The sequence below is a fragment of the Notothenia coriiceps genome, unplaced genomic scaffold (genome assembly GCF_000735185.1).
Source record: "Notothenia coriiceps isolate Sejong01 unplaced genomic scaffold, NC01 NC01_scaffold00025352, whole genome shotgun sequence".
Classification (NCBI taxonomy): domain Eukaryota; kingdom Metazoa; phylum Chordata; class Actinopteri; order Perciformes; family Nototheniidae; genus Notothenia; species Notothenia coriiceps.
In genome coordinates, this window is record NW_011358053.1 from 25498 (window position 1) to 51384 (window position 25887).

The following is a 25887-nucleotide window of genomic DNA, read 5'->3' on the forward strand; positions in this document are numbered from 1 at the left end:
CACACGTCCTTCTGCAGAATTCTTTCCCACTCCAGTTCCTGTCAAACATGTAATTTAATCCCAGACTATAAATGTTTTATCAGTCCACAAATCTGATCATGACGTTTATTCTGTCTGTTTACGCAAACTGCTTTCTTTTTCTGGAAAGGTTGACGGACTGTCTCGTATTGTGGATTTTCAAAGACAAAGATAGACACAGAAATTGTAGCAACATAGATTTTATTTACTTGTTGAGCACTGTAGAGAGCTGTGCACATGTTAGCATAGCTTATACCATTTTATATTAGTTGCATTTTCAAGTAAAGAATAAACAAGCTCGATTATGTTTTTTGTTGAGACTGGAAGTCAGCAGTGAAACAGCAAAACCAGAGGCACTGGTTATCAGAAATCTAGACCCTTACTTCTGTCAAGTACTATTCTCAACGGAACCAATTCATGGGTTTTTATACATAAATGACTTTTTAAGGATATTTTTTTAGCAAGAAAATACGTCTCTGTCAATGTGACTATACAAATTGCAATTTTTTAAAAGATGACTAACAGTCATGTTTGGAGGTGGGATCAAATGCTGCTACCTGAGCACTTTGTATGTTTATGTGTAAGCATCATTCTGGAAGTAAATAGCTTCCTCCTTCTTGATAACTTTACACCTGTCAGAGAAGCTTTCTGTACATTTTGCACCATGCATTAGCTAAGTATTCACATTGTAAAACAATAAAAGCATTCTATGGCTGAAATAATTATACAATTCATCATTGACTAAGATGCACATTATGCTACATTTGACAGTATGTTGGAGGATTAATAACGATATGTGTACATGGAAGTACATGTGTATGTGTTAACATTGTAAATTCCTTTAAACTCTCACAGCTATAAACGCTTCACTCAACAATAACCTCGAGTAGCAGACATTCCACAAGGTGCATTGGAATAAAATAAGGTCTTGCTTTTTAAATTCCTAAATGCTTGAAAAAGTCACATCTGTTCAGCGTTACAAAACAACATGAACATCCACCCTGTTTTCCTAAACCATAACTTATGTACAAAAGGAAAAAAAGAGTAGGAAAGGGTAAGAGTAACAGTAAGAAGAAAATGCATCAAGGCAATGGTGCATCAAGTCTAATCCAGGTGACACTGTGGAGTGTGTGGGGAAGTTGTATAGAGAACATGCTGGAGGCAGACAGTGGCAAAGGGAAGTCCTGTAAGTGCACTAAGTAGAAGCTAATACCCTCCCTCCTCGGCACCAGTTAAAAACACTAAAGCATATTACTTCTGGCATCACAAAGGTGGTGGGGAGGTGAGGGCGGTGTGTGTGTGCCTGTGTGTGTTAGGTGGAAGGATTTTGTGTTTGAGTATTGCTCACAAAGCCCAGAAGGAGGGCAAATGCGGCTCACTCCGCCACGCTCAGTCGACACACACCGCCTTCGATGGCCAAGCACTGTCCAGGAACGGTCCCAGGTGGCAGTCTGGATATGTGTGTCTGCAGGCATCAAAAACAAACACAATGAGAAGATTACCAAAGGAAAGATTTACATACAGAGAAAGACTTCATAGGGTAAGGAAACGCTAACAGGCTGTTTAACTCTTGGATTCCAGTAAATAGAAAAATAATAGCAACTGAAAGGTCCCCTATTATACTGTTTGTCATCAATATATTATAGGTCTCAGATATATACAAAACATGTCTCTGTGTTTGGCTCCAAATACCAAACAGTTCATGCATTGTAGCATCCCATAAACCCTTTTGTTTCAGCTCTGTTTCATTTAAAAGGGCGATACATTCAACACAGCTAATATATTTGGTGTATAGAACACACATAGGACTAGTACTCTTGCATAATGGGCATATACCCCTAAAGTCTGAAGATGCCATGTGAGTATTTATAGAGAGACAGAGCAAGTGGATGAATGGAACAGACTGCTAGTGTTTCTTTGCTCGAGCAGAGAGGAGTAGGAAAGGGGCAAACACAGCTGTGAAGACGGGAGTGATGCTTCAACAGGGGGATCAAAGGTGGCCGACTCTCTTTGAGCCAATAATGGCCATCATCCTCCTTCCTCTCTCCACAGAGGGCAACGCTGGCTCCAGCTTTTGGAGAAGAAGAGTCCAGCCACTCATTTACCAGGCCTCTGAATTGGCCTGACATTACTCTTCCAGTGGCAGGAGCCTTCATCTCCACAGGGCTTCTTTTTGTGTAGGCTTGGACTATGGCCCCCTGGCACCCCGAGGGCAACTGTCACTACAATGGGACATCAGCCAGACAAGGCCAAGCACACATGGCAACACTCTCAGGGGCTATTACGCCTCCAGAACCCCTTTCTGGGTTCATCTTCTCCCCTTCATCTTCTAAAAATGAGGTTAACGGAGGCCTTGTTTAAACTGTCTTGACTGAAGGTCCATAGCTGAAACTTCATCAACTAATGGTGACATGTCAAATGTTTTCCTTACGATGTTTGCATGTCAGAGGGAAGGAGCTTTGCAATGTTCTTTTAAATTCCAACCACATTGAATACACAGCTGAAAATACAATACTGGGCACAATTAGCGCTTAGCTGTATGACTTCATATATTTTGCAGGAAAACTTGACACCAAATGTGCCCTAACCCTCACCCCTATGTGCAACCCTGCAGCATATGTTAAGACCTTAATTTTTTATTTCCGTCTGGGGAAAAATCGGTAAACTTGAGTGACTAAGCAGGAAGAGAAAGACGGCTTACTAAACCAAACAAGAGAGTAATTACACCACCGCAGTGCTAAGAGCATCGCGTGCCTTTCACAAGCCACCACGCTATTTCAGAAGTTTACAGGTTGCGGGGGACACAGTGGTGAGGATGAGCAGTGCTCCGGGCTCAGAGGTCACACAACAGATGTCCCAACACTTCTGTGACATCAAGTGGGCCAACATCACACAAATAATGCTGAGGCCTTACGTGTAAACACTGAATAAAAGTGAAAAGTGTTAAGAACACACATAGGAGTAATAATGTCGCACCTTTACTCTTTATACTTGTTCATTAGTCTGCAGGGGACACGCAATAGTAAAGCTTTTCATTATTTTCTTGTTGATTATTTAACCATTTGCAAAAACAACACAGAAGACTACTAATTAGAACTTTGGCTGGTCATTACCTGAAATAAATGTTTTTGCTTATTTCAATGAGTGATGGTAGCCAAAGAGATATGTGTTGTACTTCAATCATTCAATTATTTTATTTTGTTTTTGTTTTGTTTTGCTTCTCTTTGTTATAATAATAATTATTATTATTATTTGTTTTATTTCTGACATGTTCAATAAATTGACTAACACAAAATTAAAAAAGAAATCTCAAATTCAATCGAACTTATAAAATTCCGATTTTTACTGATTTTAACATTGTCTGTTGGTGGGTCGGATTAACATCTAAACATCTCCTTTACAATTTATAGAATCTTAACTCCAATTTACTGTTGAACTGAAATATTGTAATGTAAAAAGAAAGCCAGGAGAAAATAAAAGTATAATATATGATAGATGGGCTCCATATGAAGACACGCAAACCTACAGTGAGTCAGATGTCAACTCCAAACTCATTGACTGATGTTACCACATGACAGGCCTACGACTGAGTGAAAATATAACGTGGAAAACACAGCTCCATTGTATCTGTCAGAGAAAAACAACATTCTTTGGTGATATGTGTTTAGGAGCTGGCGGAGCCACACATTAACACCACAGCAGAGGATAAATGTGTCTCTTTCACTATGCCGCTATTCTAGTGTTGTGGTTTTCACATTCTTGTCTTTTTAAAATAAAAAAACAATCTATTTATTCTCAACGTGAATGATAGTAAAAAGAAAATGCACCATAGTAAAACACATTTGTCACGTATTACACAAAGCAGACAACCAGGAGGCTGCGTTGCATGCCCTTTGATTTTCTTTGGCCTTTCACAGTCTCAGCAAGCTTTATAGTGGTAATAATGTCCTGGTGGAGGGATCTGCGCCATGGCGGCGGTGCTGTGGATCCTACACTTCTCTTTCATCTGTCCAATCATGAAAAACAATTAAACAAAAGTCTAACTGTTTCAGAAGCGCCGCCACTGGCCCGCTCGCGCAGCTTTGTGTAGTTTTATAAAACGTGGCTCGGTGTTCTGATGTGCCGTCCAGTGCAAACACAGGTGAGCGTTTGAATGAAGCCAGATGCTCTCCCTCTCGCTGCAGCACTTGTGCTTCATGGCGATTTTACAATGTAACGTCAAAAAGATTATAATACATACTCAACTTTCCCTAAAACAGTATCTGATTGAGAAGTAATAAAAAGCTCAGAAGAACTGCCAGTAAAGTGTCTGAAAGAACTGGTCTGACATCCAACACATTTTGGACTCAAGTTCACTGTTTCCTGGGTTTATGGAACGGTTTTTTGTCAAAAGAATTATACATGTACAAATCAGAGAATTAAAACACTGTGAAGGAAAGGTGGATGTACAATATTAAACCAGCCTGACTTCTTTCCTGCTACTGTGTATCAGCCCTTTCATGTTCTTATCACGGTGAGGCAGTGGAAGATGGACTCTGGCTGGTTAGAAACGCCCAGTGGGATGCTCACAGGAATGGGAGGAATGTCTGAGGAATAGCAAATGAGGCAGTGGATGGCTCCAGCTCTAAATTCAATCTCTGCAACACTGAGCACAGAAAATGTCATGTGTATAACCAAGAATAATTGTCAAGCAACGCATTAAGAGTTCAAGCGGAACTGTCCTCTTTGGAAAGTTTTCATCGGCACATATTTTTGGCCAAACACAGTCAAGGAAGTCCCTATTGAAAGAATCTGTTTTACACTGCTGGTTTGGCATTCAGCATCCCTTATACACTGAAGAAGACTGTCTATGAATCTGTCATCAATGCCATGGACATGCAGGTGCTACCTCCTGGGCCTCCATAGTATTCAGATCAATTCCTAGACTGAGTTAACAGACAACAGACATCATGACTGGAGCCTAGTCGCATTATGGGTTTCCATCTCTGGCTCACCAGATTGGAGAGAAAACAGATGCTCTCTTATTGAATCCTCTCAATGGAAGATATTTTGGCAGGGAGCGGGGGCCAATTCTGGGCTCAGCTGGGGGACAAACGGGTAAAAAGCTTGTTTGCACCCAGTGTGGAGGCGTGAAGGACAGAACAGCCAGCTGCTCTGGTATGCTGATGATGAGAGCCATGGAGGCTCATGGGAGCTTGGTAGAGCAGTGTGAGGTTTGGTGGAACAGCTGTGTATCTCGACTTCACTCTCCAATATCACCGTGTCACCAGTGCCCCGCTGAGAGGAAGTGGATACCGTGTTCCCGGAGATCCAGAAACCACTGCTGACAGAGGATATTCCTGGATCTTCATCCACTGAACACAGTTTTTCATGCAAAAAAAGTGTGCTTTTCTGCTCCTCTGTAGTTCTTCACACTGTTTTCTAATATATGAAGGGGCAGCTTGAACCAATGTGGTAAAAATAAATTTTCGTGGAACATTGGGAGAATAAATAATTTATTCTTCCTTTACTTGACTATTTAAAGTCCACAATTTCTAGTTAGTATATAGGTGACCAACTTCTCCTCTATCACCTAGTTGATTTCACTATATCACGAGTCCAAGGACAGTAAATGTAATCCCTTGCACATTCAATTGGAATTCATTTTTATAAACAGCACATAGATACAACTGCACTTCTGCACATTTCACTGTCAATCATTGATTTGTTGCATGTCTCATGACAGTAGTGCAAAAAAAAAGTGCCACCAAACCAAAACAAAGTAAATAAAAACAGTGTTTTGGTTTGTTGGTTGAAGCGTCCCTGCACAGTGCACAGTCAACTGTGTTCTGCTCACCTCTTGACGTTGGCACAGGCGTGAAAGGGGAGCTTGCTCACATTCCACCTCAAATCCCAATACACAGGGCACATCTGACAAATATGCAGATTGATACTGATATTCCCCGTGGTGCATGACTTTCAGTAAACATTAAAGTACTTTTAACCAAGTAGGGGCAGAGAGGGGGACTGACGAGAGGGATTGACCAAGGGACGGAGGAGAGGGCTGGTGAGGGGGCGGGGGAGGCGGCACAGAGGGCAAACACTTTGAAATCTGAACCTGGCAGGAACAACAGTGCCCTCTCTTTATGCAGAGTGACAGAGATACTGCCAAACAAATCAGTCAGGGCCGAGGCTCCATTTACAGCCAGAGGGCCAGAGCATCAAGCCATGTTGCTAAAGAAGCCACATTGACTGATTCAAATAACACTTCTATGTGCCAAGTGGCTATGCAAATTATTTTTAGAAAGTAAGGGACCTGTCAGCCAACACACAGGTAGCCTAATATATTCTAGAACTATTTGTCTTTTTTCTACAAGACTATAAATGTTACGTATAATTGAAAGAGTTCTGCAAATATTTTGAGTACCATAATCCAAAACCTACAGCATACCAACATGACAGCAGGCACAGGTGGAGCAGAGGCAAAATCCCTACCCACGCCACAGTGTCTTGGGGTGGCCTTGGATTGGTTGTGCCATCCAGTGACTAAAAACCTTCGGTGTATGAAGGGAAGCTGGTGAGGGAGTATGTACCTGTTGCTATACTAGCTACTGCTTCGGAATGGGCAGTGGTATCTGGTGAAGAAAGCATTAACCTGTCTCTATCGTGTATCTTCTCACTTTGACTCTCCCCCAAGTCAACAGTGATGTCAACATGTTCAAAACCTGCAGTTTCTCAAGACATTGATATAAATGGTGAGGACAAATGCAGATTTTTGTTAGCAAAAAGTAGGATGACTGGCTCATGCAGGTGAATTGAAGAGACAGAGACAGCATAGTTGTAAGTCAAAAGAATACCAGGCCCATCATATAAGCAGCAACACCCTACTTTGTGTAAGGAAACACGCGAACATACTTGTTTCCAACCAAGCTGTCCCCATGAACTCAAACATTCCAATTCATTTAGCTTGTCAAGCTAATTGTGACACTCACCTTCGCCTTGCTATCTTGGGCAGACATGTAGCCAACACACATGCTCTCTGTGGTGTGACTCCATAGGAACTCCACTGTGAAAACACAAAGCAAAGGATGATTAGGACAAGAAAACAAACATTTTAAAAATGAACAAATATATATAAATATATAAATAAAAAAAGCAAGGGAAAGAGTGAGGCTAGGGGAGAGGACAAACTCTTACAAAACACAAGTTCAATTTCACAAAATAAACAAAAATCAAGAGCATTTTCTTCTGCCAGTAAAAGGTTTGGCTGGAGACTATGTGTGCGAAACTGCGATAAAGTTTGAACATGTTCATCATTGTGAAAATATACGACTTGCCGTTGTGACATAACTGCAGAAGAAGGTAAAACTTCTGAGTTGTGAGAAGAAATTACAGCACCCAACGATGTGGTTGACATACTGTTTACGCTTGTAAATCAACACGGAGCCCTTCACTTTCCACAGTAATCTGAGGGTATCCACACTAAGTAAGTTGTACTTTGGAGCATTTTATTATTCTGTCCGACATAATGTTTAATCAGAATAGCGCTTCTCTGGTTATTTACCATCATGATTGATTTGTCATTAAGATTTCCCTTTCTACATTGGAGAAACATCTGCTTTACTTTTATCGGTGAACTTCAACTCATCCACTGGTTTCTTTCAAGCTGACGGTTTGCTACACATCATGTTGAAATGACCACAAAAGGGCAACATTACAACCCAGTAGTTAATGATGTGGCCGTAACTCTGGACGACCTTCTGATTAAGTCAGATTCAATGATTGTTGAAAGGTTCAGAAGCTCCAGGTAGAGAAATTAGATCCTCAAATACAATCAGCCAAACTGGGCAGCGTTCAAAAGGCCTTCACTTGAAGAAGATTAGCTGTTGATTCCATAGTGGGAGGTCTGTTTGAATCTGAGATGAAGGGTGTGAAACCAGAGCCTGATTGTGGGAGTTAAAACACAGACCACCCGCCGGGAAAGCCACAGTGCCTACTCCCCCCTTCCTCACGTCAAATCTGATGATGGATTTTTAAATATTAACAGCCAAATATCTGCATACCACAAGCTGCAGGGTGGAGGTTTGAGCTTGATCATTGTTGAAATGATTTATGCCTCACCCAGTATACCCTGAATATTTTGAGATGGCGGAGATTCCACACATCTGCAGCAGCGCAGGACGATTACTCCACCCAACACACGATCCTCAGCGGCCAGGAAGGGTGAGCCTGGACACACAAAGAAAACACCACACATGAGACACATAAACATTAATGTTAAAAATGACAACTTACTCCTCAATCAACAGTTTCTCTTGTATACTTTAACTCTCCGCCCTAACACAACCAAGCAAAGATAACAAGTGAAAAAAACTAGACAAAAACACAGCCATTTTAATCCAATTAAGGTGATCTATGAGAACAAACTCCTTCCATTTTAGTGTTGTTTGTCTTACTGGCGGAGTTAAACAACTGAAAGCAATTATTCGGCTGTATTTATTTTATTTAACAATATAACATATGCCACTCCATTTGTGTGGGGTAGGTTTAAGCAGATAATGACAAGTAGTGTATGTTTTCCCACACTGCATACACTGAGCCATAATTCATTTAAAGAAATCCCCCAGCTACATGAAGAGCTTTGAGAAAAGACAAATGTATGAATGTAGAATAAGAACCTGTCTTTCTTCCCGATTAAACTTAAGAAGAGGAAAACTTGAATGAGATGTTTTGTATAAAAACAAACTTAGATTAGCTGATAATTGAGGGGTAAAATAAAACAAGTGCTTAGTTTTATAAAAGAACAAAGAGAAAGCAGCTAAAGCATGAATTGAATCGTCTCCACACAGTAAAAGGAAGAATGTTTGCGTTGGATGGAAAAATGTTGTGTCTGCCTGCTGTTGTTTCTTTTTTGCATTTCACGCTAATTTTGGTTCCATGTCGTAATGTTTCTTTCACTCTATAAAACTCTTGAGTGTAGCTTGGACGACATTCACAAAAAGGCTCTTAAATTAATTTTGTTACACATTCCTTAATAACTCGGACATCTTTGCATGCTTTAAACATGAGAGCATTTGAATTATTTTACAAAAAGAAAAGAACCCAGCTTGATTTAGCTATTCTTGAGTGTGGATACTTGTTAGCTTTTGTATGTACAGAATGAGAGGTATTGTAAAGACACAAATATCTAAAAAAAACAGAAAGTGTTGCCGTTGAAGATATTCTATTTTGAAATGAAGACAAATATATCCTGGAAGTTGAGTGAGAGGCCTCCACACCACAGACACTGCCATCAGTGCAGGCAGGATTTATGGAGCTTTGTTTGACTTAATGTGCATCTTGAAAGGAAACAGCAGGAGAATTAACTTCAAATTGACTTCATCCAGCCCGTCCAAACGTCTGGGTGTTACAGATGTCCATGACAAAGCCAAACAGAGACGGACTTCTAAAGGGGGCCAAAACAAGGCAGCAACCACCACATGTTTCCACATGTCCTTTCTTCCTCTGCTCTGTTTTCTCTGAGCAGTGGTCATTCACAGGCGAGCCTAACACAGTTAACAAGAATTTCTTAAAACTGACCACTTCTGAGAAAATGTGGGAAACAAAATACACAACTTCACATGAACTTTCAACAAAACAATTTATGTTTTCCAAAACCATCTTTGGATGTCATCTGTTCTTCGTGGCCCTGTTTAGACAGTGTAAAATATCCATAAATCAAAAACCGTCTCGTCTAATTTCATTATTTCCAATGTTTCCATTCTTGGTGTTGTGAAATATCTGTTAGATGCAGATCTCCTTCTGTGCATAATTATGTTTTTTCGCAAACACATTCTTAGCTTACAAATATGTGTGTATGGAAAGTAGTGTCTACATATGTGTGACTCACTGATGAATTTGTTTTGCATAGCCTCCAGCAGTGCTTTGTGGGCATCTTCAGACTGCAAGGCAGCAGAGCATTCCCGTGCCAGCATGGTGCGAATCAGATGCTCTCCACAGCCTGGCAAAAGACACAGACACAGTTAAATCCCTTATCATTAACTCATTTCTTTGTTGCTAGCATGCATGCCTTCAATAAGAAATGCACAAGTTTACTTTCAGAGATATGGCAAATGTTTCCAACATATAATGGAAGATACTACACATTTAAAAAGATTCCCAAATAATGTAGTACTACTGCAGTCCATTTATTATCTTCTCAGCAGCATGACATCTTTATTGGCTTTAATATTTCAGGTAAAGATGACAGCACACAGGGGCTGCCAAGTAAAACTGCCTTGCTCAAGGGCAGACAGACAGTAATTGCTGAGGGAGGGTTTGTGTTTCCCATCAAGTTTCTCTTCCAGGATTCCCAGCTGGTGTGGGAATTTCAAACAGCAGCCACCCAGTATTAATTCCACTTCTGTAAACTCACTGTATAACTTCAGTACGTCAAGGCACACACGAAACATACATCAAACTTTCTATATGTAGTCATCAATTTTATATTTTTAAATGTACATCTTAACATTAAATGTAACTTTGTAAGATGATTACTAAGGCTTAAATGGCCAAACTTGAAAAAATATTTTTTTTTTAAAGGTTGAGGAAGACTTGTATTAGAGCCTAAGACATTAAACATGTGTAGGTAGATATAAGGGACTGCCTGCATGCAAAATACAAAAGTAAGAATTCTATATCTTAAGGTTGTAACACATTTTTTCTTACAGTCCAAGCAGACAAAGCTGCATAATAAAAAAAGAGGTGACAGGAGGATGTACTAGGACATGAATCTATATGCTCTGTAGTTATGCTGCATGCGGTACAAAAATAGTCCAGGGAAACTAAGAAAGCTTTGTTTGAGTATTAAAGCAAACTTGGAAATATCAAAACATGGTCAACCTGTACAAATGAATCCCCCTCCTTAACTTACATTAAAACATGGCAGGTGTTCTTTTTTACAAGTTGGATATTTGCTACTTAATACCTTGTTTAGACAAAAACAGATAAACTTTCTATACCTACAATATAATCTTTCTCAAATTTGAAGTCTGCCCGCACTTCAGAAATCCAAAAGTGCAAACCAAACACATCTGGCAAAAGCTCCCGCAAAACCCATAAAGACGGAGGAATATAATCTTGTCGTTTCTGTAAAAACAAATGAAGGCCTCATAAATATCAGGTAACTACAACAAAACTCAATGCAGGTTGGTAACTGTGGAGACCAGATGCCTGGAGCAATTTGAAGTTCAGTTTTTACGAGAGCAGAACGTCGGATTGGCCAGGTACTGTTTTTCTGTGCTGTGTTTACCATAAACTGCTCTGTCCCAGGAGAACAGGATATTATAGAAATGCAGCAAAATGCCAAGACTGAAGCAGCACCTCAACTGAAGAGAAATGTCAAAAGAAAAGAGGCCAACAGTCGGAGACACAGTGTGTGACAGCCAACAGCAGCAAGAGTAAACAGTGAAGTGCGTGAGCTGTTCTCTCATGGCCCGCAGCAAGGCTAAGCCCAGGCCAAGCAGTCAACACATATAAAACAATGACCCACATGAGGCGCATATTACAGAACACACTAAAATGGAGGGGGTGGCAAGGCGAAGTGGTGTTGAGGTGAAGGAAAGAGAGACCGACATACAGTACAGGGTGAGGACCGGGCTCCTCCACTCAGAATGAAAAAGGATTGTTTTTCTGTTTCTTTTGATGGAAATGCCTTTCATGTTAGGAAATTAAAAACAGGTGTTGTACTGGAAAACACATTATGTTCTCCATACCCATAAGGGAAGCTTTTTTTTTTGTAAGTAACATCAAAGGAAAGCCACAATATAGGAGGACAGGATGGAGGTAGAATTACACACAGAGCAAACATCTACACTTCATCTGCTGGGATAATTGATGTAGAGTAGACTATTAGTGGCCGGCTTTAACTGCTTGTTCAATGTGATTACAGGATTAAAGGGATTTATCAAATTAAGTAGAAGATTACAAGTTTGAGACCTTTGGTACAAAACTGTCATCATTGTAAATGCACAGAAAATATTTTAAAATCACTATTAAGATAGTAAAAAATCATCGGGATTCTAATGCATTTATAAAGTGTGTTTTGTTTTAATGTTATGTCTCAGTTAAAGAGGCCCTATTATGCTTTTTGGTGTATTCTCTTTCCTGTAGTGTGTTATATAGGTTTTTGTGCATGTAAAAGGTCTGCAAAGGCTAGAATCACATACCGTAGTTCCCCCCAGAGGAAGTTTATCTCCCACACATTCCCCCCCCCTGCCTAAAACGCCAGGATTGTAGTCCTATGTTTTCTAACGCGACATAGTGACATCACTTGCGCTTCTATTTGCTAGTACTCCAACACATTGTATGCAATTGGTAAAGGGGCGGATGTTTGACCAACTACAACACAGCTGCCCAGCTAACAGAGCAGACTGGTTTCAGACAGAGGGTGAAAAGAGGTGCTGCAGCAGACCTTTCTGAACATTAAAGCATTTAAACATGTCGCAGTAGAGGCACAGAATACAATTATGAAACCTGAAAATGTGCATTATAGGGCCCTTTTTAATGTGCCAGACATTTTCAGAACTAACAGAAAGAGAATGTTTTCTGGGTCAAGACAGCAGATAATGCTTTTGGTCTTTCAGGACTGTAGCTATGATTACAGAATAGAGTCCAAATATTGTTTTTGTGGCTCAGTATTGTTGTTACTCTATCCCACATTTCTCGTTGATTGCCGGTTATAATATATTCAGACAAGCTTTAGCGGAGCAAAACGCTGGGTATCTCAGCGCTCCAAGTACATATGAGTCAAGCTTCAGCCTGTCTGATCAAATCAGCTCGTCTGCACTGAAATGCATTGGGCTACATATCCACATCAAAAAGGTCTAAATGTTCCCCAGAAGCTACAGTATGTCACAGACGTCTACACATCTTCAGGAAGCGGGCTATTATGGCTTCTGTACCTCACCTTCAAAACCATAGAGCTCACAACCAGAAATGTTGCTTTTTAGCGAATGCATGCACTCTCATTTTTGAGAAACACTAAGGCACGGTTGTTAATAGGTTCCAAAATATTGCAACTTGTTTTGAAATGGAATATTGGTCTAGAAATTAAACGTTTTATTTTCTGTTTCTTTATAAGTTTAACATGCTGACTTGTAAAGGCTGAATAATTTTAAATTCCAAAATTCACTAGGCCCTTGCTGCCAACAGTAGCAAAACACATTTTCACTAGAGAGGTTGTCAAGTGGAATCCCACAGAAACACATTTTCTCACTTAGTCCCGAGTGCTATATAGTCATAGCTCTCTCAACAGATAGTTATTTTGAAACGTTAACATAACTTTTCTTACATAATTCTTATCGGTTAAACTTGGGTTACTGCTTTCGGAACCATATCATTCGGATTTTAATTCTGTGTTAACAAAAACAACCACCTTCATCTTCCTTTTTCTCCTCCTGCAGGAGTTTTAAAAATGGTGGTGTTAGTTTAAATTAGATTCTGATCTCCTAGTTAAAGCTCCATAGATTGGTAGAATTAAGGATGAATCCCTTTTGCATGTGATGTTATAAAGTTATCAAGATACCATAACACAAATAGAAACAAAATAAAAAGCCCCTTTTGTCCTAAATATTAAACACATGGCAATATTTACTTTGGGGGGGCTTTTTTTGCAAAGGTTAGGAACAAACACATTAAAAGATTGACTTGAGAGACAGCACATACTGCATGTGCTTCTCATAAGCAACTTGTAACTGATTTAATTTCCAAGGATGATACCACTCATTTAGACCAGCCAAGTTATGATCCAAGGCTAGATAATTACGCTTGAAGTTTGCAAACGTATCGTGTTTCTGCTGCACTCCCAGAGGTTCTGCCTATCATATCTACAGCAGGTGTCCCATGTCAAATGTCATTGCAAATCCCAAGAGCTGTGCAATGCACCTGGCACGCAGCTGACGAACGGAGAGTGGAGAATGATGACTCAATCAGCTGAGGAAGTGACTGATGAGAGTCACTCAGCAGGAATGGCTGGAGGTCATCGGAAAGTATTATAAGGCTTTTTGAAGTTTGACTCACCGAGGCTAAATACGGGGCTCACGTCGAATAAATATGTGTTTCTGATTCATATTATCTCCAAAACAAAAAGGCAGGCATGTGGTAAACAATAACGGTGAGAGGAAAAGTTACACACACGACTGCAAAGTAGGTTGTAGAGAGTGTGCTGTGGTATACCTGAGGTACTCACTGCTGTAGAGTAAGGGTTATTAAAGGCATTTTCAGCCCAGCAGCCACATCCATAATGAGCAGCCTGAGAGAGAAAAGAGAGAAAATAAATACATTTTAGATGAAGGGGAGTTGTAAAAGTTATAACAATTGTCTTTCTCTTTGAAGTGCTGACAAATTATTTATTCTCAAATTAGAACTATGAGTAAGGCAAGCTCATAGCCAAATGTATAAATGTAAACCTTGTAAAATACAGGCTGGGGTGGCAATTCAGCCTAATTTATATTTCCACATAATTTCCAACATTAGAGCAACATGCCATACTCATGACTCTATTGCTCTGAGGTTCAGGGTTTTTCAACAGTAATAGTGTCAATGAGGTCAAGGCAGGCCATCTGATTCATTCAAACTTTGGTCTCCATTGTTAGGTTGTTGTTCATGCTAACTCAAACCTTCCAGTAGCTGCCTCAAAGTAAATGAGTCGCAACACAGAAATATATTTAATGGTAATTGTTGAGTTTGAGTTAAGGGTCCCATTTCATGCTTTTCCGGTTATTACCCGCCCCCTTCTGTGTTATGAAGGTTTTTATGCATGTAAACGGTCTGCAGAGTCAAAACCCTCAAAGTACACCCTGTAGCGAGTAGAACTCTAACACAGAAAATACCTCCCCAAAACGCCTCGTTGGAGATACGTTACTGTCCATTGATTCTTCCGGGTACCGCATGATGTCATGCGTTACCCGGAACCAAATGGACCAATCCGTGGAGCCGTTACGTTACGTCCGCGGAGCCGTTACGTTAAGCCCGCGCTGATTGGTCCAAATTGACCAATCCACAGACTTCCTCACACACACACTCAGTGCATGCAGCTCTGCTGATCTCTCCTCCCTGGCTGCAGGCTGATAACAGACAGTGTGGATCACTGCAAAATTCTCTCTGCAGACCCATTCTCACAGCGTTTATCAACCTTTTTCTTACTCAATATCAAGCCACACTTATTGTTTTTACTTCGGCTGTGACTTTGTGTGTGCTCAGGATGAGTTTGGCTGTGTTTCGCTGTCGCTAAACAAGGAAACCACACCTCCACGGAGCTCAGCGCAATTCACAACGTCCCGACCAATCAGAGCACACTGTGCTCACAGGGAGGGTGGGGGCTGGAGCTCTTGGAGCTACAACGAGCCGTTAAAGGCAGAGAGTGAAATTCAGTGAATACACGTAGTTTACAGAGATGCTGTATGAGAAACCAATGTGAGTTTGGAAAATTGCACAATATAAATCTATTCTAGTAGACCTCAACAATGGAATTATGATCAGTGGAAATGGCCATGACATGGGACCTTTAAGACATGTTGATGAGTACAATCAGAGTGACATTTTTCTGTTCTGGGTCAAATCATTAATTTTCACTATCTGTATTAAAAAGGCAAAAACACACAGTCCTAGCTCATTGTCGTTTGGTGGAGTTGTTATTCCCCGTTTACACATCTGGCAGGAACCATCTTTTCATTGGCATGTGCTTTTGAACACTTGAAAGCATTCTTGACTTTTGTCACTCTTTCGCCTCATTGAAAAGAGTGATGCATTTGATTAAATGGTGTAGAAGAAGATTTAAAAACAATGCCATTTCCTTCATTCTAAGTATAAATCAAACTATTTTTGTCCATTAAATGTCTGCCTCCAATCAGCCTGGTGCAGACAGTTTGTCCGGCTGCTGCAGACAGACAGACGGACACACACACAGACAGACAGACACAGACACAAACAGACAGACAGACAGACATCATTGTGGCTGTTTGTGTAAAAATGACTGCTTGCACAAAACAGGTTTTAAGAACAGTAAGACTGCATCTTTAATAAATTGTCTGGGTATTTAATGAGCTAAAAGGTTAAAATACCTGTAGAAAGAGTATTTTTTCCCACAGGGTTTCTGGTTAACCTTATCACATCCCACAATATCAGTTAAGAGAGTGTAAATAAATATTGACGTAATGAAGGCAGGGAAACACCTATTATTGCATGCAGCATATCATTATAATTTGCCACATTCTTCATAATGGTATACTATATTAAATAGTATTTCTACAATATTGTACTATAATATTCATCTTAAATAGGACACATTGAAATAATGACATGCCTCTCCAATAAAGGCTTGTTTTAGCCTTGTAAATTATATTATTTGTTCTGTGTAAAGACATGAAAGAAAAAGGAGGAGATGGAGCGTACCTGGCCCACCCTGCCCGGATGTTTCATGGCCAGACCCCCACTGGACACCGCCGCAGCTACGTTCCCCTCCGAGTCGACCACCACGGCTCCCACCGTGTCCAGGCACCCTGAACCATTTTCCTACATCACAGTAAAGAGAGGAATCACATCACAGTGAAAAAAACCAAAATACACTAATTCAAATACATTTCAGCCAACTTAAAAGGAGATAAAATCTGAAATGTTCACATTCTAAAGCAGAGGCATCATCTTTAAATAAGACTTTTCCAAAGTGAACTATGTTATGCATGCATTTTTTATCCCCAATCCTTGCCCTTCACTTTTCATCAAACATGTGCTGTTGTGATTTTAATCAGCTGCTCGCCTTCCCTGATTGCAGTTTGCTTTGGAAGGAACTTGTTTTTGAACCATCACGACTCCGTGATAAATAGTCCTACAGGGTAGAAAACAGAATGCATGATCAGAGCTCCACTCCTACCAGAAACTGAACATCTCTATTGAACCTATGACTTAAACGCTACAGCGGTTCCCATCTGTCTTAAGCTCTCCTAAATCAACTCTGTCTCTCTGGCTTTTGAGGCCAAAAAGAAGCAGAGCCAACCATTTCGAAATGCTACAAAGAACATCCTGTCATTCCTTATCAGTGTCCTTAAATGAAAAAGAAACATCCACAGTACATTAAATAATGACTGTAAAACGTAATGGCATTGTCAGAATGATTTTGAATTGCTTTAGATTTTCTTTAACCAGCCTGCAGCTTTACACGATCACGAGACAGGTGCATATAATGCAGAGAAACATTTTTTTTATTGCTTGGCAAAACGACAAAGGCATAAAAAGAACATTGTGTTAAAAAATTAAAACCAGACTTGCTACGATAATGTTTTTTGTTGGGACCCATACGCATTTTTAGAAACAAAATGAGGATATTTCCTTAACAATATGTCAACTAATGTAGAAAATTAATGACACATTTTGATAAGGAATTTATTTTAAAACAACCTAAAATCAGCCATGGCTCGCATGTGAACAGTCAGAGTATGAGTTATGTTCAGTTGTAGCTTAATTGCTAAAAATGGTCACACATTAATCCTTATTAACACAAGCAGTTTTGTGTAAACACGTAAGAGACAGATGAGAACAGAGGGCAACTCAAATCTTCATTAGACTAATAAGTCATTTGAGACTCATTCAAAATCCCTTGCCTAAGTCAACATTGAATCCTAGCTGTTACTCTTTCTTCCAGTGTATATATCATTAATATTGTGGATTGATGTAACTGACCTAAACAAACAATAATACTGTTCAAAATGAGTTATAATGAAGCATATCAGGCTTTGGCCATTAATATGTTTTACTTCATTTAACACAAAGCATGTTCGACCCAAGAGAAACTCTCCCACCCTGTTCTGTGCTGCTGCCACCAGTGACTTTAAAGCAGACGAGTGTTTTTTCAGCTAATTTCTACTCAGTTGATCATCAACTCCTGCTGCGCTGCTCAGAGTACTGCAACTTTGCACTAACTCTTGTCAAAACTTGAATCATTTCTTGGAATCCTCTGTGCACCCTTGTAATGACATTTCCTTTAATGACCCTTTGTCAATGTGAGATCATAAAAGGCAGAATATATCTAGAAGTCTTAGTTGTGGAGAGTCATTAAATTCCTTTCCTGTATAAAAGAACATATTCTACTTGATGTTTCCTGCCTTTTTTTAAAATGCAGTTTGATGCCATATTTCCCCATGCTTAACTGCTGGTTAGGGATCCTGGGTCTGATGCTGATGTGATTTGTTATATTTATTTATTAGCGAGGTTTTTTACTGCATTCTGTATAGTTCTTTCACGTAAGTGTAAACAGTGGCTGGATACTGTCTCTATTAGCTTATTTGACAACACCTAAGGCTGTGAGGGGGTTCAATTTTATTTATTTTTTAATACTTCTAGCAAATAAAATGTGTGATTTCAGTTTCGCATTCAGGCATTATATCACTTCAATCCCCACAAGGAGGTATTAATTATTAGGTGGTACAGTCATGCTATTTGCTGTCCACTAGGGGTTGGTGCTTTCTCACTCAAGAAATGCAGTAGAGAAAGAATACAATTGATAAGTAATATTACAAATGTTTGTATCTTAACTTATAATAATAATGATAACATGGTACTCACAGTTTCACTGGATTGTCGTCTTTTCTTTGCATGATTATGACCAGTGTCCATTTTTTCTGCCAGCGCCATCTTTCGCTTGTTCCTCTTATACGCTGATAAACTGAACTCTGTGATTTAAACAAAATTATATAATTTATTAAAACACATCCACATCGATAAAAGCACCTCTGCCAAAGGTTAAGAGAGCACTGTGTTTTGTAAAAGGAGCATATTTCTGAATCAGTGCAACCAAACTCACTGGTGGCCATTTTCTCTGAAGGGCACGGTGGTATTCCATGTCCGACGGCCCAATCATGTGCTCCTCGCCCCACTAAAAAGCTGACAAAGCAAAGCAAATTAACAAATGGATATACTCACTTTAAAAACAACATTAAAGGTAGGGTAGGTAATTTTGGAGAAACCAGCTCGAGTGCGCTAGAATTTGAAAATACACAACCGGAAAAAATCTGCCACTTCCTTCAGACTTCCTTACAGAGCCACTCCTCCAACACACACGAACGTGCACTTGACCAATGAGGGCACGAGATAAGTTTGTGCACAGATGGAAGGCTGACAGGTAGGTAGGCCATCCAGTTATTTTAGCCGGGCCGGCTCAGATGATTGGTCGTGCTTTTTACAGCGCCACGGCTTCCACAGATGACATTTTTTAATGTATTTATTGCCAAAGCATTTAATATATTCATTGCCATCGGGATGTTAAGAGCATTCCATGGAATATAACAAAAAGTGTTTCTGAAATAAATGACATACCCCACCTTTAATTAAAAACCATTATAATCACCAGGGTGGTATTCTGCCAGCTGATAGTTTCCCTTTCTGTGCTTCACTCAGAAGACGGTTTGCAACTAAGACCGGGTTCTTAATACCTGAAGGGAAAGTCAGAATCATCAGAGGGCTAACAGTTTCTTCTAGCAAGATACTTGGTAAACACACACAGTAATCCTTTAGTCATATCATTAAGTCTGGTAGTATAGGTGAACTGGATTTGTTTTGTACATATCTGTTAAGTTTACTTAGTAGTTGCACATTTTCCTTATTTCTCAGTAACACAAGAACGCCAATGAATGCAGGATTGCTTTTAATCTATTTCAATCTTATGAAAAACGCTGGTTGGCAGATATTTTTATATCTAAGCTAACAAAGTTTCACTCATCATGCCCAAACAATATGTTAAATGTTACTAGATGAAGACAAATGGACAAAATGTAAAGTGCAGCTTTCACCCCTGGGCTGTTGTGTAGGAAAACATGTTTTTATTGAACACTTTCTTTATTAAAAACGTTCTCTGAGTATGCGTACATATTAACAGCATTTCTGGTTGTTCTCCAAGTAAAAAGTGGGTGGTCCCCCATTGTTTATGAACCTCTACAGAAACTCTGACATGCAAGAAATTAAATGAGTGAAACATATGCCATTACTTTCAGCTGACTGAACTTGCCACAGCAACACAGCAATATTACATACAGATCAGTGCATGTGTAATAACTCACCACTTATAGCTCCAACCGCCCCGTAATGCAGCGACTTCCCATCCATGATACTTGCATCACACTCAATTTCCCCGGACAAATTAAGGTTTGAACCCATGCCGGCATTTGTAAAAGGAGAGTCCTGAGAACAATTAAGGACAAGGAGAGCCTAGAATAAAACTATATCTGCAATAAACAATATTGTCAATCTTAATATGTTGAAGTAAAGTCATTTTTTTCCCATAGTTTGTTTTCCAAATTCGTAGTGTAATGGAAATATTTGACCTTTGAAATCAGCAGCTTATATAACGGCTCTGCTGAATGTACTACATTTGGTAGATTATTTCAAAACAATACTTTGAAACAGCTTATCACCAACTAAAAATAAAATACTGGAAGAGATTTAAATCAAGACGATTCAAAACATTTTACAAAATCGTCACAAATTACCGATGGTGATCTACTCTCTGTGAAACGTGCCAAACAATGCAATCATTTGCTCTTTAATTGAATAACAAAGCAACATTTTCTTTCAAGCCGCAATCTGGGTTTTTGTGCTAAATCACCTTAGAACTATGGCTGATAAAGTTGTGGGCTTGAGGCAGTATTAAAAATAGCTTTGCTTTTAAAACATTGATGCAAATATATCTGAAACTTTCTATTGTAATCTTAAAAAACACGAGTGCTAGCTGCACTGCATTTTTCTGCACAGCTTTACAGCTGCAGAGAGTTCATTGAGGTCATTGTTCTTTATTCCAAGCCTGCCTTGAGTAAAATCATCTCTTACATCATCCAACAGGATATGCGTACATGCATTGGAGGCTGGAGCTGAATAAAGCTGTTTTGGATAAACACATACACATGTCAAATTAGGTTTCTTACTTTCACTGAAAAGTTGGTCGGTTTTTATGTCCAATTTAGGTAATTCAATCTATGCAAATCATGTTGTTACTAAATACTGAGTTCATAACAGTTAACTTTTTATAATAAAACCTGGAACCATAATAACTAACCTCAAGTTCAACCAGTGCTGCGGCCACTGCTTCCGCTGCGAGGGCCCCGGCTTTGAGTCTGTCCACAGCCTGGAAAAGAGAGGCAGCCTTGTTGAACAGCTTTCCAGTAAAAACCGAATGCACCCATTGCTCATTTCAGCCTTTTGTACTTTCATTACCTAATTTCATCAAAGTCAGTTACATAAGGATGGGATATGGACAGAAATAAATCATTTCTTCAAAGCGCCTGATTTGTTTTCTAGCCCCTACATAATCAAACTGCTTTGCATTTACCGGAAATACTAATGTCCTGCTAACTAACAAACATAACACAAATGTAACTGACAACATAAACTCCTTGACAGAGCAAACTGGGATTTTAAGCCTCATTAAAAACTCCAACTTGGAGATAAAACTAAGGTAAAGACACGCGTAAAACCTATAAGGATCCTGGATTTAATTAGGTTTACCTTGTATGTGTATATGTAAAAGGGACACGAGCAGCATGAAAGGATAAGACCCCTTGTAAAATGTAACTATTTGGCCATAATTCAAAGTAGTTAATCCAGCGGAAACTGGGCACAGCTCATCACCCATCAAGAACTTTCCTATTGTACATATAGGGTGATTGAAGGCCCATAAGGTTGTTTAATAACCATAAGAAGAACCTGGTTCAGAGTGCCAAAGAACAAAGACTTTCCTTCCAACAGCAAAATGATCTTAATACAGCCAAATGAAAACTGGAATGACTTCAAAACAAGATCAGGAAAGTGCTTGAGTGCCACTGCCAAAACACAGACTGAAAATATATGTAATGACAGCTGTTCACAGATGCCAATATCTTGTTGATTGAACTGATAAAACAAGGTTACTTACATATTTACTGAAAACATCAGATAAAATGATAGAAATAGAAAAAAACAAGTTGTGCCAAACTGTAGTAGAGGGAAGTTTACACATACCTTATTATTTTTGCAACTTTTAGTTGACTAATGTGCTGTTATAGCATAATTATATATATATATATATATATATAATTTCTCATCAGAGCAACTGTTGACTATTAGATTAAAAAAAGTTGGCCTCATCAAAGCATGAACAAATATCTCTGTTTATATTGATATATCACATCAAGAAATGTGGGCGGTTTGTATATGTGAACCTGAAAGATAACGGAGTGACAGTATAATTATTTTTTCCTAAGATGTTATCAACAACAACATATCTGGCATAGTTTCAGCTAAATTAAATACAATAGTGTAACAGCAGCATTCTTTCATTTTATTTAAAGGAAAGCTATGCAATGTTTGATATATGCTGTTGCTTTGCACACAGTAAGTATTTAACAGATCACATACTGTGAAATTCCTAAACCTTGATTGAAGTAATACATATAATATATTTTTTACATCAAGAATAATGCAGATTGTGTGTAAAACAGTACAATGTTATGGTGTTTGTTAGCACACACACAATGTTTAATATAGTGATATCAATAAAATAAACGTACCCGCTGGCAGGCTCTTTTGCACACATGCTTGTACTCTTTGGCCTTAGATTCAGAATGGTATCCTGCTCCTAAAATTACACAATGGAAAAAAGCATTTCATCATTGATAAAAGGTGATAGTGACTTCCAATAAGCAGGAAACTATATTTGGAGACGTATAGCTGCTTTCTATGTATTTCTAATAGGCTCTTATTTCTTCTTGTTAGTTATGGGTTGTAAACTCACCTGCATGCACTAGAACAAATCCACCAACACATTTTGGCGTTTCATTCTTGTTTATTTCTTCTTGTTTGGACCATGAGTTGCCCGGTGGAGAGGAAGGCTGCTGCTCTTCAGCAGAATTCATTAGACTTTCCATAACCCCTGCATTACTTGGCAAGCCTATCGTGGCCTATCAAAGAGTGGTAAGAAATCCATTCCCATTGTACACCTGTGAAAAATGAATAACAAAAGAAAATGAAACATTGAGGAGTAATAAAGGATATGATTATTTCATGTTTTTGATGCAGATGTACAGGTGTTAGGACAATCTTGCTAAGCAGTATGGTTGTCCCCAGCTCTGGACCACAAACACATTGACACATGAGGGCATGAGACAGGTTATAATTTGGACCAACACTACAGCAGAATCTGACTATACCGACAGTGAATGGATTGTGTGTGTCCAATGTACAAACACGACCACAAATATTATATAATACATGTAATTTGTAGCTAGCGTTATCTAAACATATGCTATTCATATTAGAGATCGACAAGGCTACAAATCAAACTTTTGCATATTATTAGACGCTGTCACCTCATCTCGTTACACTAAGTTGACGCTATCAACTTTCCAAACAGTTCCTGTTATTGTATAGTTACGCATATTGGCTTAAAGTTAGCGCATTAAAACACATGTTATTTCGTTTGTGCTACGTGCATTTGACTGATAAACAAACGACACTGAATTAAAAGATGAGTTATCTCAAGTCCTGTATTTTCGTTAGCTTGTTAGCTAACAGCTCGCTAACACTCCAACAAAACAAGCTTAACTTACAGTTTTCACTTCTTTCCTACCAGGGACAGAACTGCATGCTAACCACGATGGTACCAGGCATGTGTTTAACACACATTAACGGTAAATGGACTCATAAATCTAAGTAAAACAAACTTTAACTCCTCTGTGCTGTAGCTAACCGCAGCTAGTTAGCTAGAGCATTAGAAAGTACTTCCTGGTTCAGATACACGTTGCTAAGGAAGTGCGTTCAGTGCAAACAAATGACACACGTGGATAAAGCGGCACAAAAACATCTCTCTCTTTTGAAAATAACAAAATAAACTGCACAGAATAAAAATGGTACCTTTAGATACAGGTACAAAAAGATTTAAATGCATTTAACATGTGTTTTCCTGCAGACAACATAAATGCAGAAAAGTATGACAAAATATTATTGAAAACGAGAATTAAGAATATTAAACATGAGACAAAAATCTACATCTGTGAATAAAACAACTTTTAACTGAAAAGGCAAGTTCAAAAAAGCTATTTATAATGCTTAAGTAAATCAAATAATGGGGAATTGATTTTATAGCAGTTTAACATATTACTCGTTGCACAGATTAAATTATGAACAAAATAATTTAAAAAACTGCACCCTTGTCAGTCATGCTGCAAACTCCCAAAATAATTTCTAGTGGTGACTGGCAGCTGCAAAACTATACTAACAACACCATGGATGTTTTTCACCGCAGAGAGGTTATCTAGCATGAAACACACTCCTTTATGAGCTTGATAAGCTTATGTGTCCCAGGAACCAAGTAAAACAGCATTCATCATATCAAGACTCTGTGACTGACTATATATTACATTATAAAACGGACAAGTCAAATCAAGCAATCTGATTGGTTCTTAGCCGTGATATACTGAGCGTATACCACGGGTAGAATTGTAAGTTACTTTTCACAATAAGTCAGTATCCCTCCGCGTCTGAGAAAAACAGTATACCGTTGGGCTGAAAAGCAAACTGCATACTGGAACAAGAAAGCAGCGGAGAAGTAACGGGACAGAAGCTGGGCAGAAGCCCTCCTTTTTGACGCAGCGGTCCAGACATAGACATCAAACGGCAAAACATATTCAGTGTGCAGTTCCTTTGGCATTAGGGCAGGGATATCTAGATACTTTTGAAGGTTTAACATAATGAATTGTGCTACTTTTAAAGCAAGCAACGATGTTTTCAAATCTGTAATCAAAGAGGTCCGCAAAAACGCTATCGACCAATCAGATTGCTTGATTTGACTTGTCAGTTTTATAAATATATTTAAATTTCTTCCGTTACGAAACAAACTTACAAAGCATAAAATGGAAACATTTAAGATTAACTTCGACCTCCGGGGGAGTCTTACTATGGAGGAGCTCGGCTAGACAGGTCGAAAGCAAGACCTCATAAAAGTGACTTCGAATCACTCTTTTTGGCCCAAATAATTTAGGAGAGAGAGAGAGTGGTAAGAAGAGAGGAGAGGAGCTATCGAGAGAGAGGCGAGAGAAGAGAGACCGTATACTTGCAACTCAGGACCTTTGGTTCAACCAGAGTGAGGTTTAACGACGATAGTCTTGAAAGTGCGGGGAAAGTAGACCTCTAACCTACGGTCAGGGTATCACCCGGAAACTCCCTGACTAGAAGGTGTCCTTCGTTTCCTTCTCATATCACCTGGAACCGAATGACGGTCTTCCAGAGCAAAAGGTTGGGTGTAGCCGTTGGCTGGGCACGGACCGTCCTTTCTACTGGAGAGGAGTTCTCCTACATCACAAAACGTCTATTCGAGTCGTATCTCCGTCGTCGGGGAGGTCCGTACCGCGAAAATTGCGAGTTACCTGGCGCGAACCCTCTTTCTGCCTAAGGAAGGCTGCTATAAGGCGGACTCCCTCCACTTTTTAGAAGTCGAGTAACGGACGACAAAGAGTTCGTCCTGGTAACTTCGTCAATGTGTGTTCTCTACCGGTAGTTTCCTAGCTTCCTGTGTCTCAATCAGTCGTGGTTGCTGTAACCGGCCCTTAACAGAGCTATAGTTTCTCGCCAGGTCCTACCTGAACGGTTCACCCAGTTTCTGAGTCTGTATTGGATAAAGATATCGAAATACTCAGTGACGAAACGAGTGGCTGGTTACTTTAACCGTTATCTAAAGTGGAACAACCTTGAGGGCATGCCCGAACATTGGCAGACCGTATCTGCCTGCCAAGTCGTAAGTGTCATCGAAAGGGTGAGCCTTGGTTGCTGGAGTTGACACCTGGTCGAAACTAGTGCTTGCCAAAGATTTCAACCCCAGGTTCGGCAGAGTAACCT

At 39.4% G+C, this 25887-nt stretch overlaps 1 protein-coding gene across 1 annotated transcript; it reads right to left on the reverse strand.

The window, feature by feature from the left end:
* Positions 1-202: 202 nt before the first annotated feature.
* tasp1 (taspase, threonine aspartase, 1) lies at positions 203-23788 on the reverse strand. The gene is made up of 14 exons (XM_010783533.1): positions 23604-23788; positions 22790-22994; positions 22566-22633; positions 21077-21145; positions 20085-20205; positions 19376-19460; positions 18833-18912; positions 18595-18701; positions 16429-16548; positions 14212-14287; positions 9887-9997; positions 8119-8226; positions 6990-7063; positions 203-1483 (listed from the first exon to the last, which is right to left on the reverse strand). The coding sequence occupies exons 2-14, from the start codon at positions 22920-22922 to the stop codon at positions 1394-1396; spliced, it is 1242 nt and encodes a 413-aa protein (XP_010781835.1). The 5' UTR covers positions 22923-22994; positions 23604-23788; the 3' UTR covers positions 203-1393.
* Between the last annotated feature and the right edge of the window lie 2099 nt (positions 23789-25887).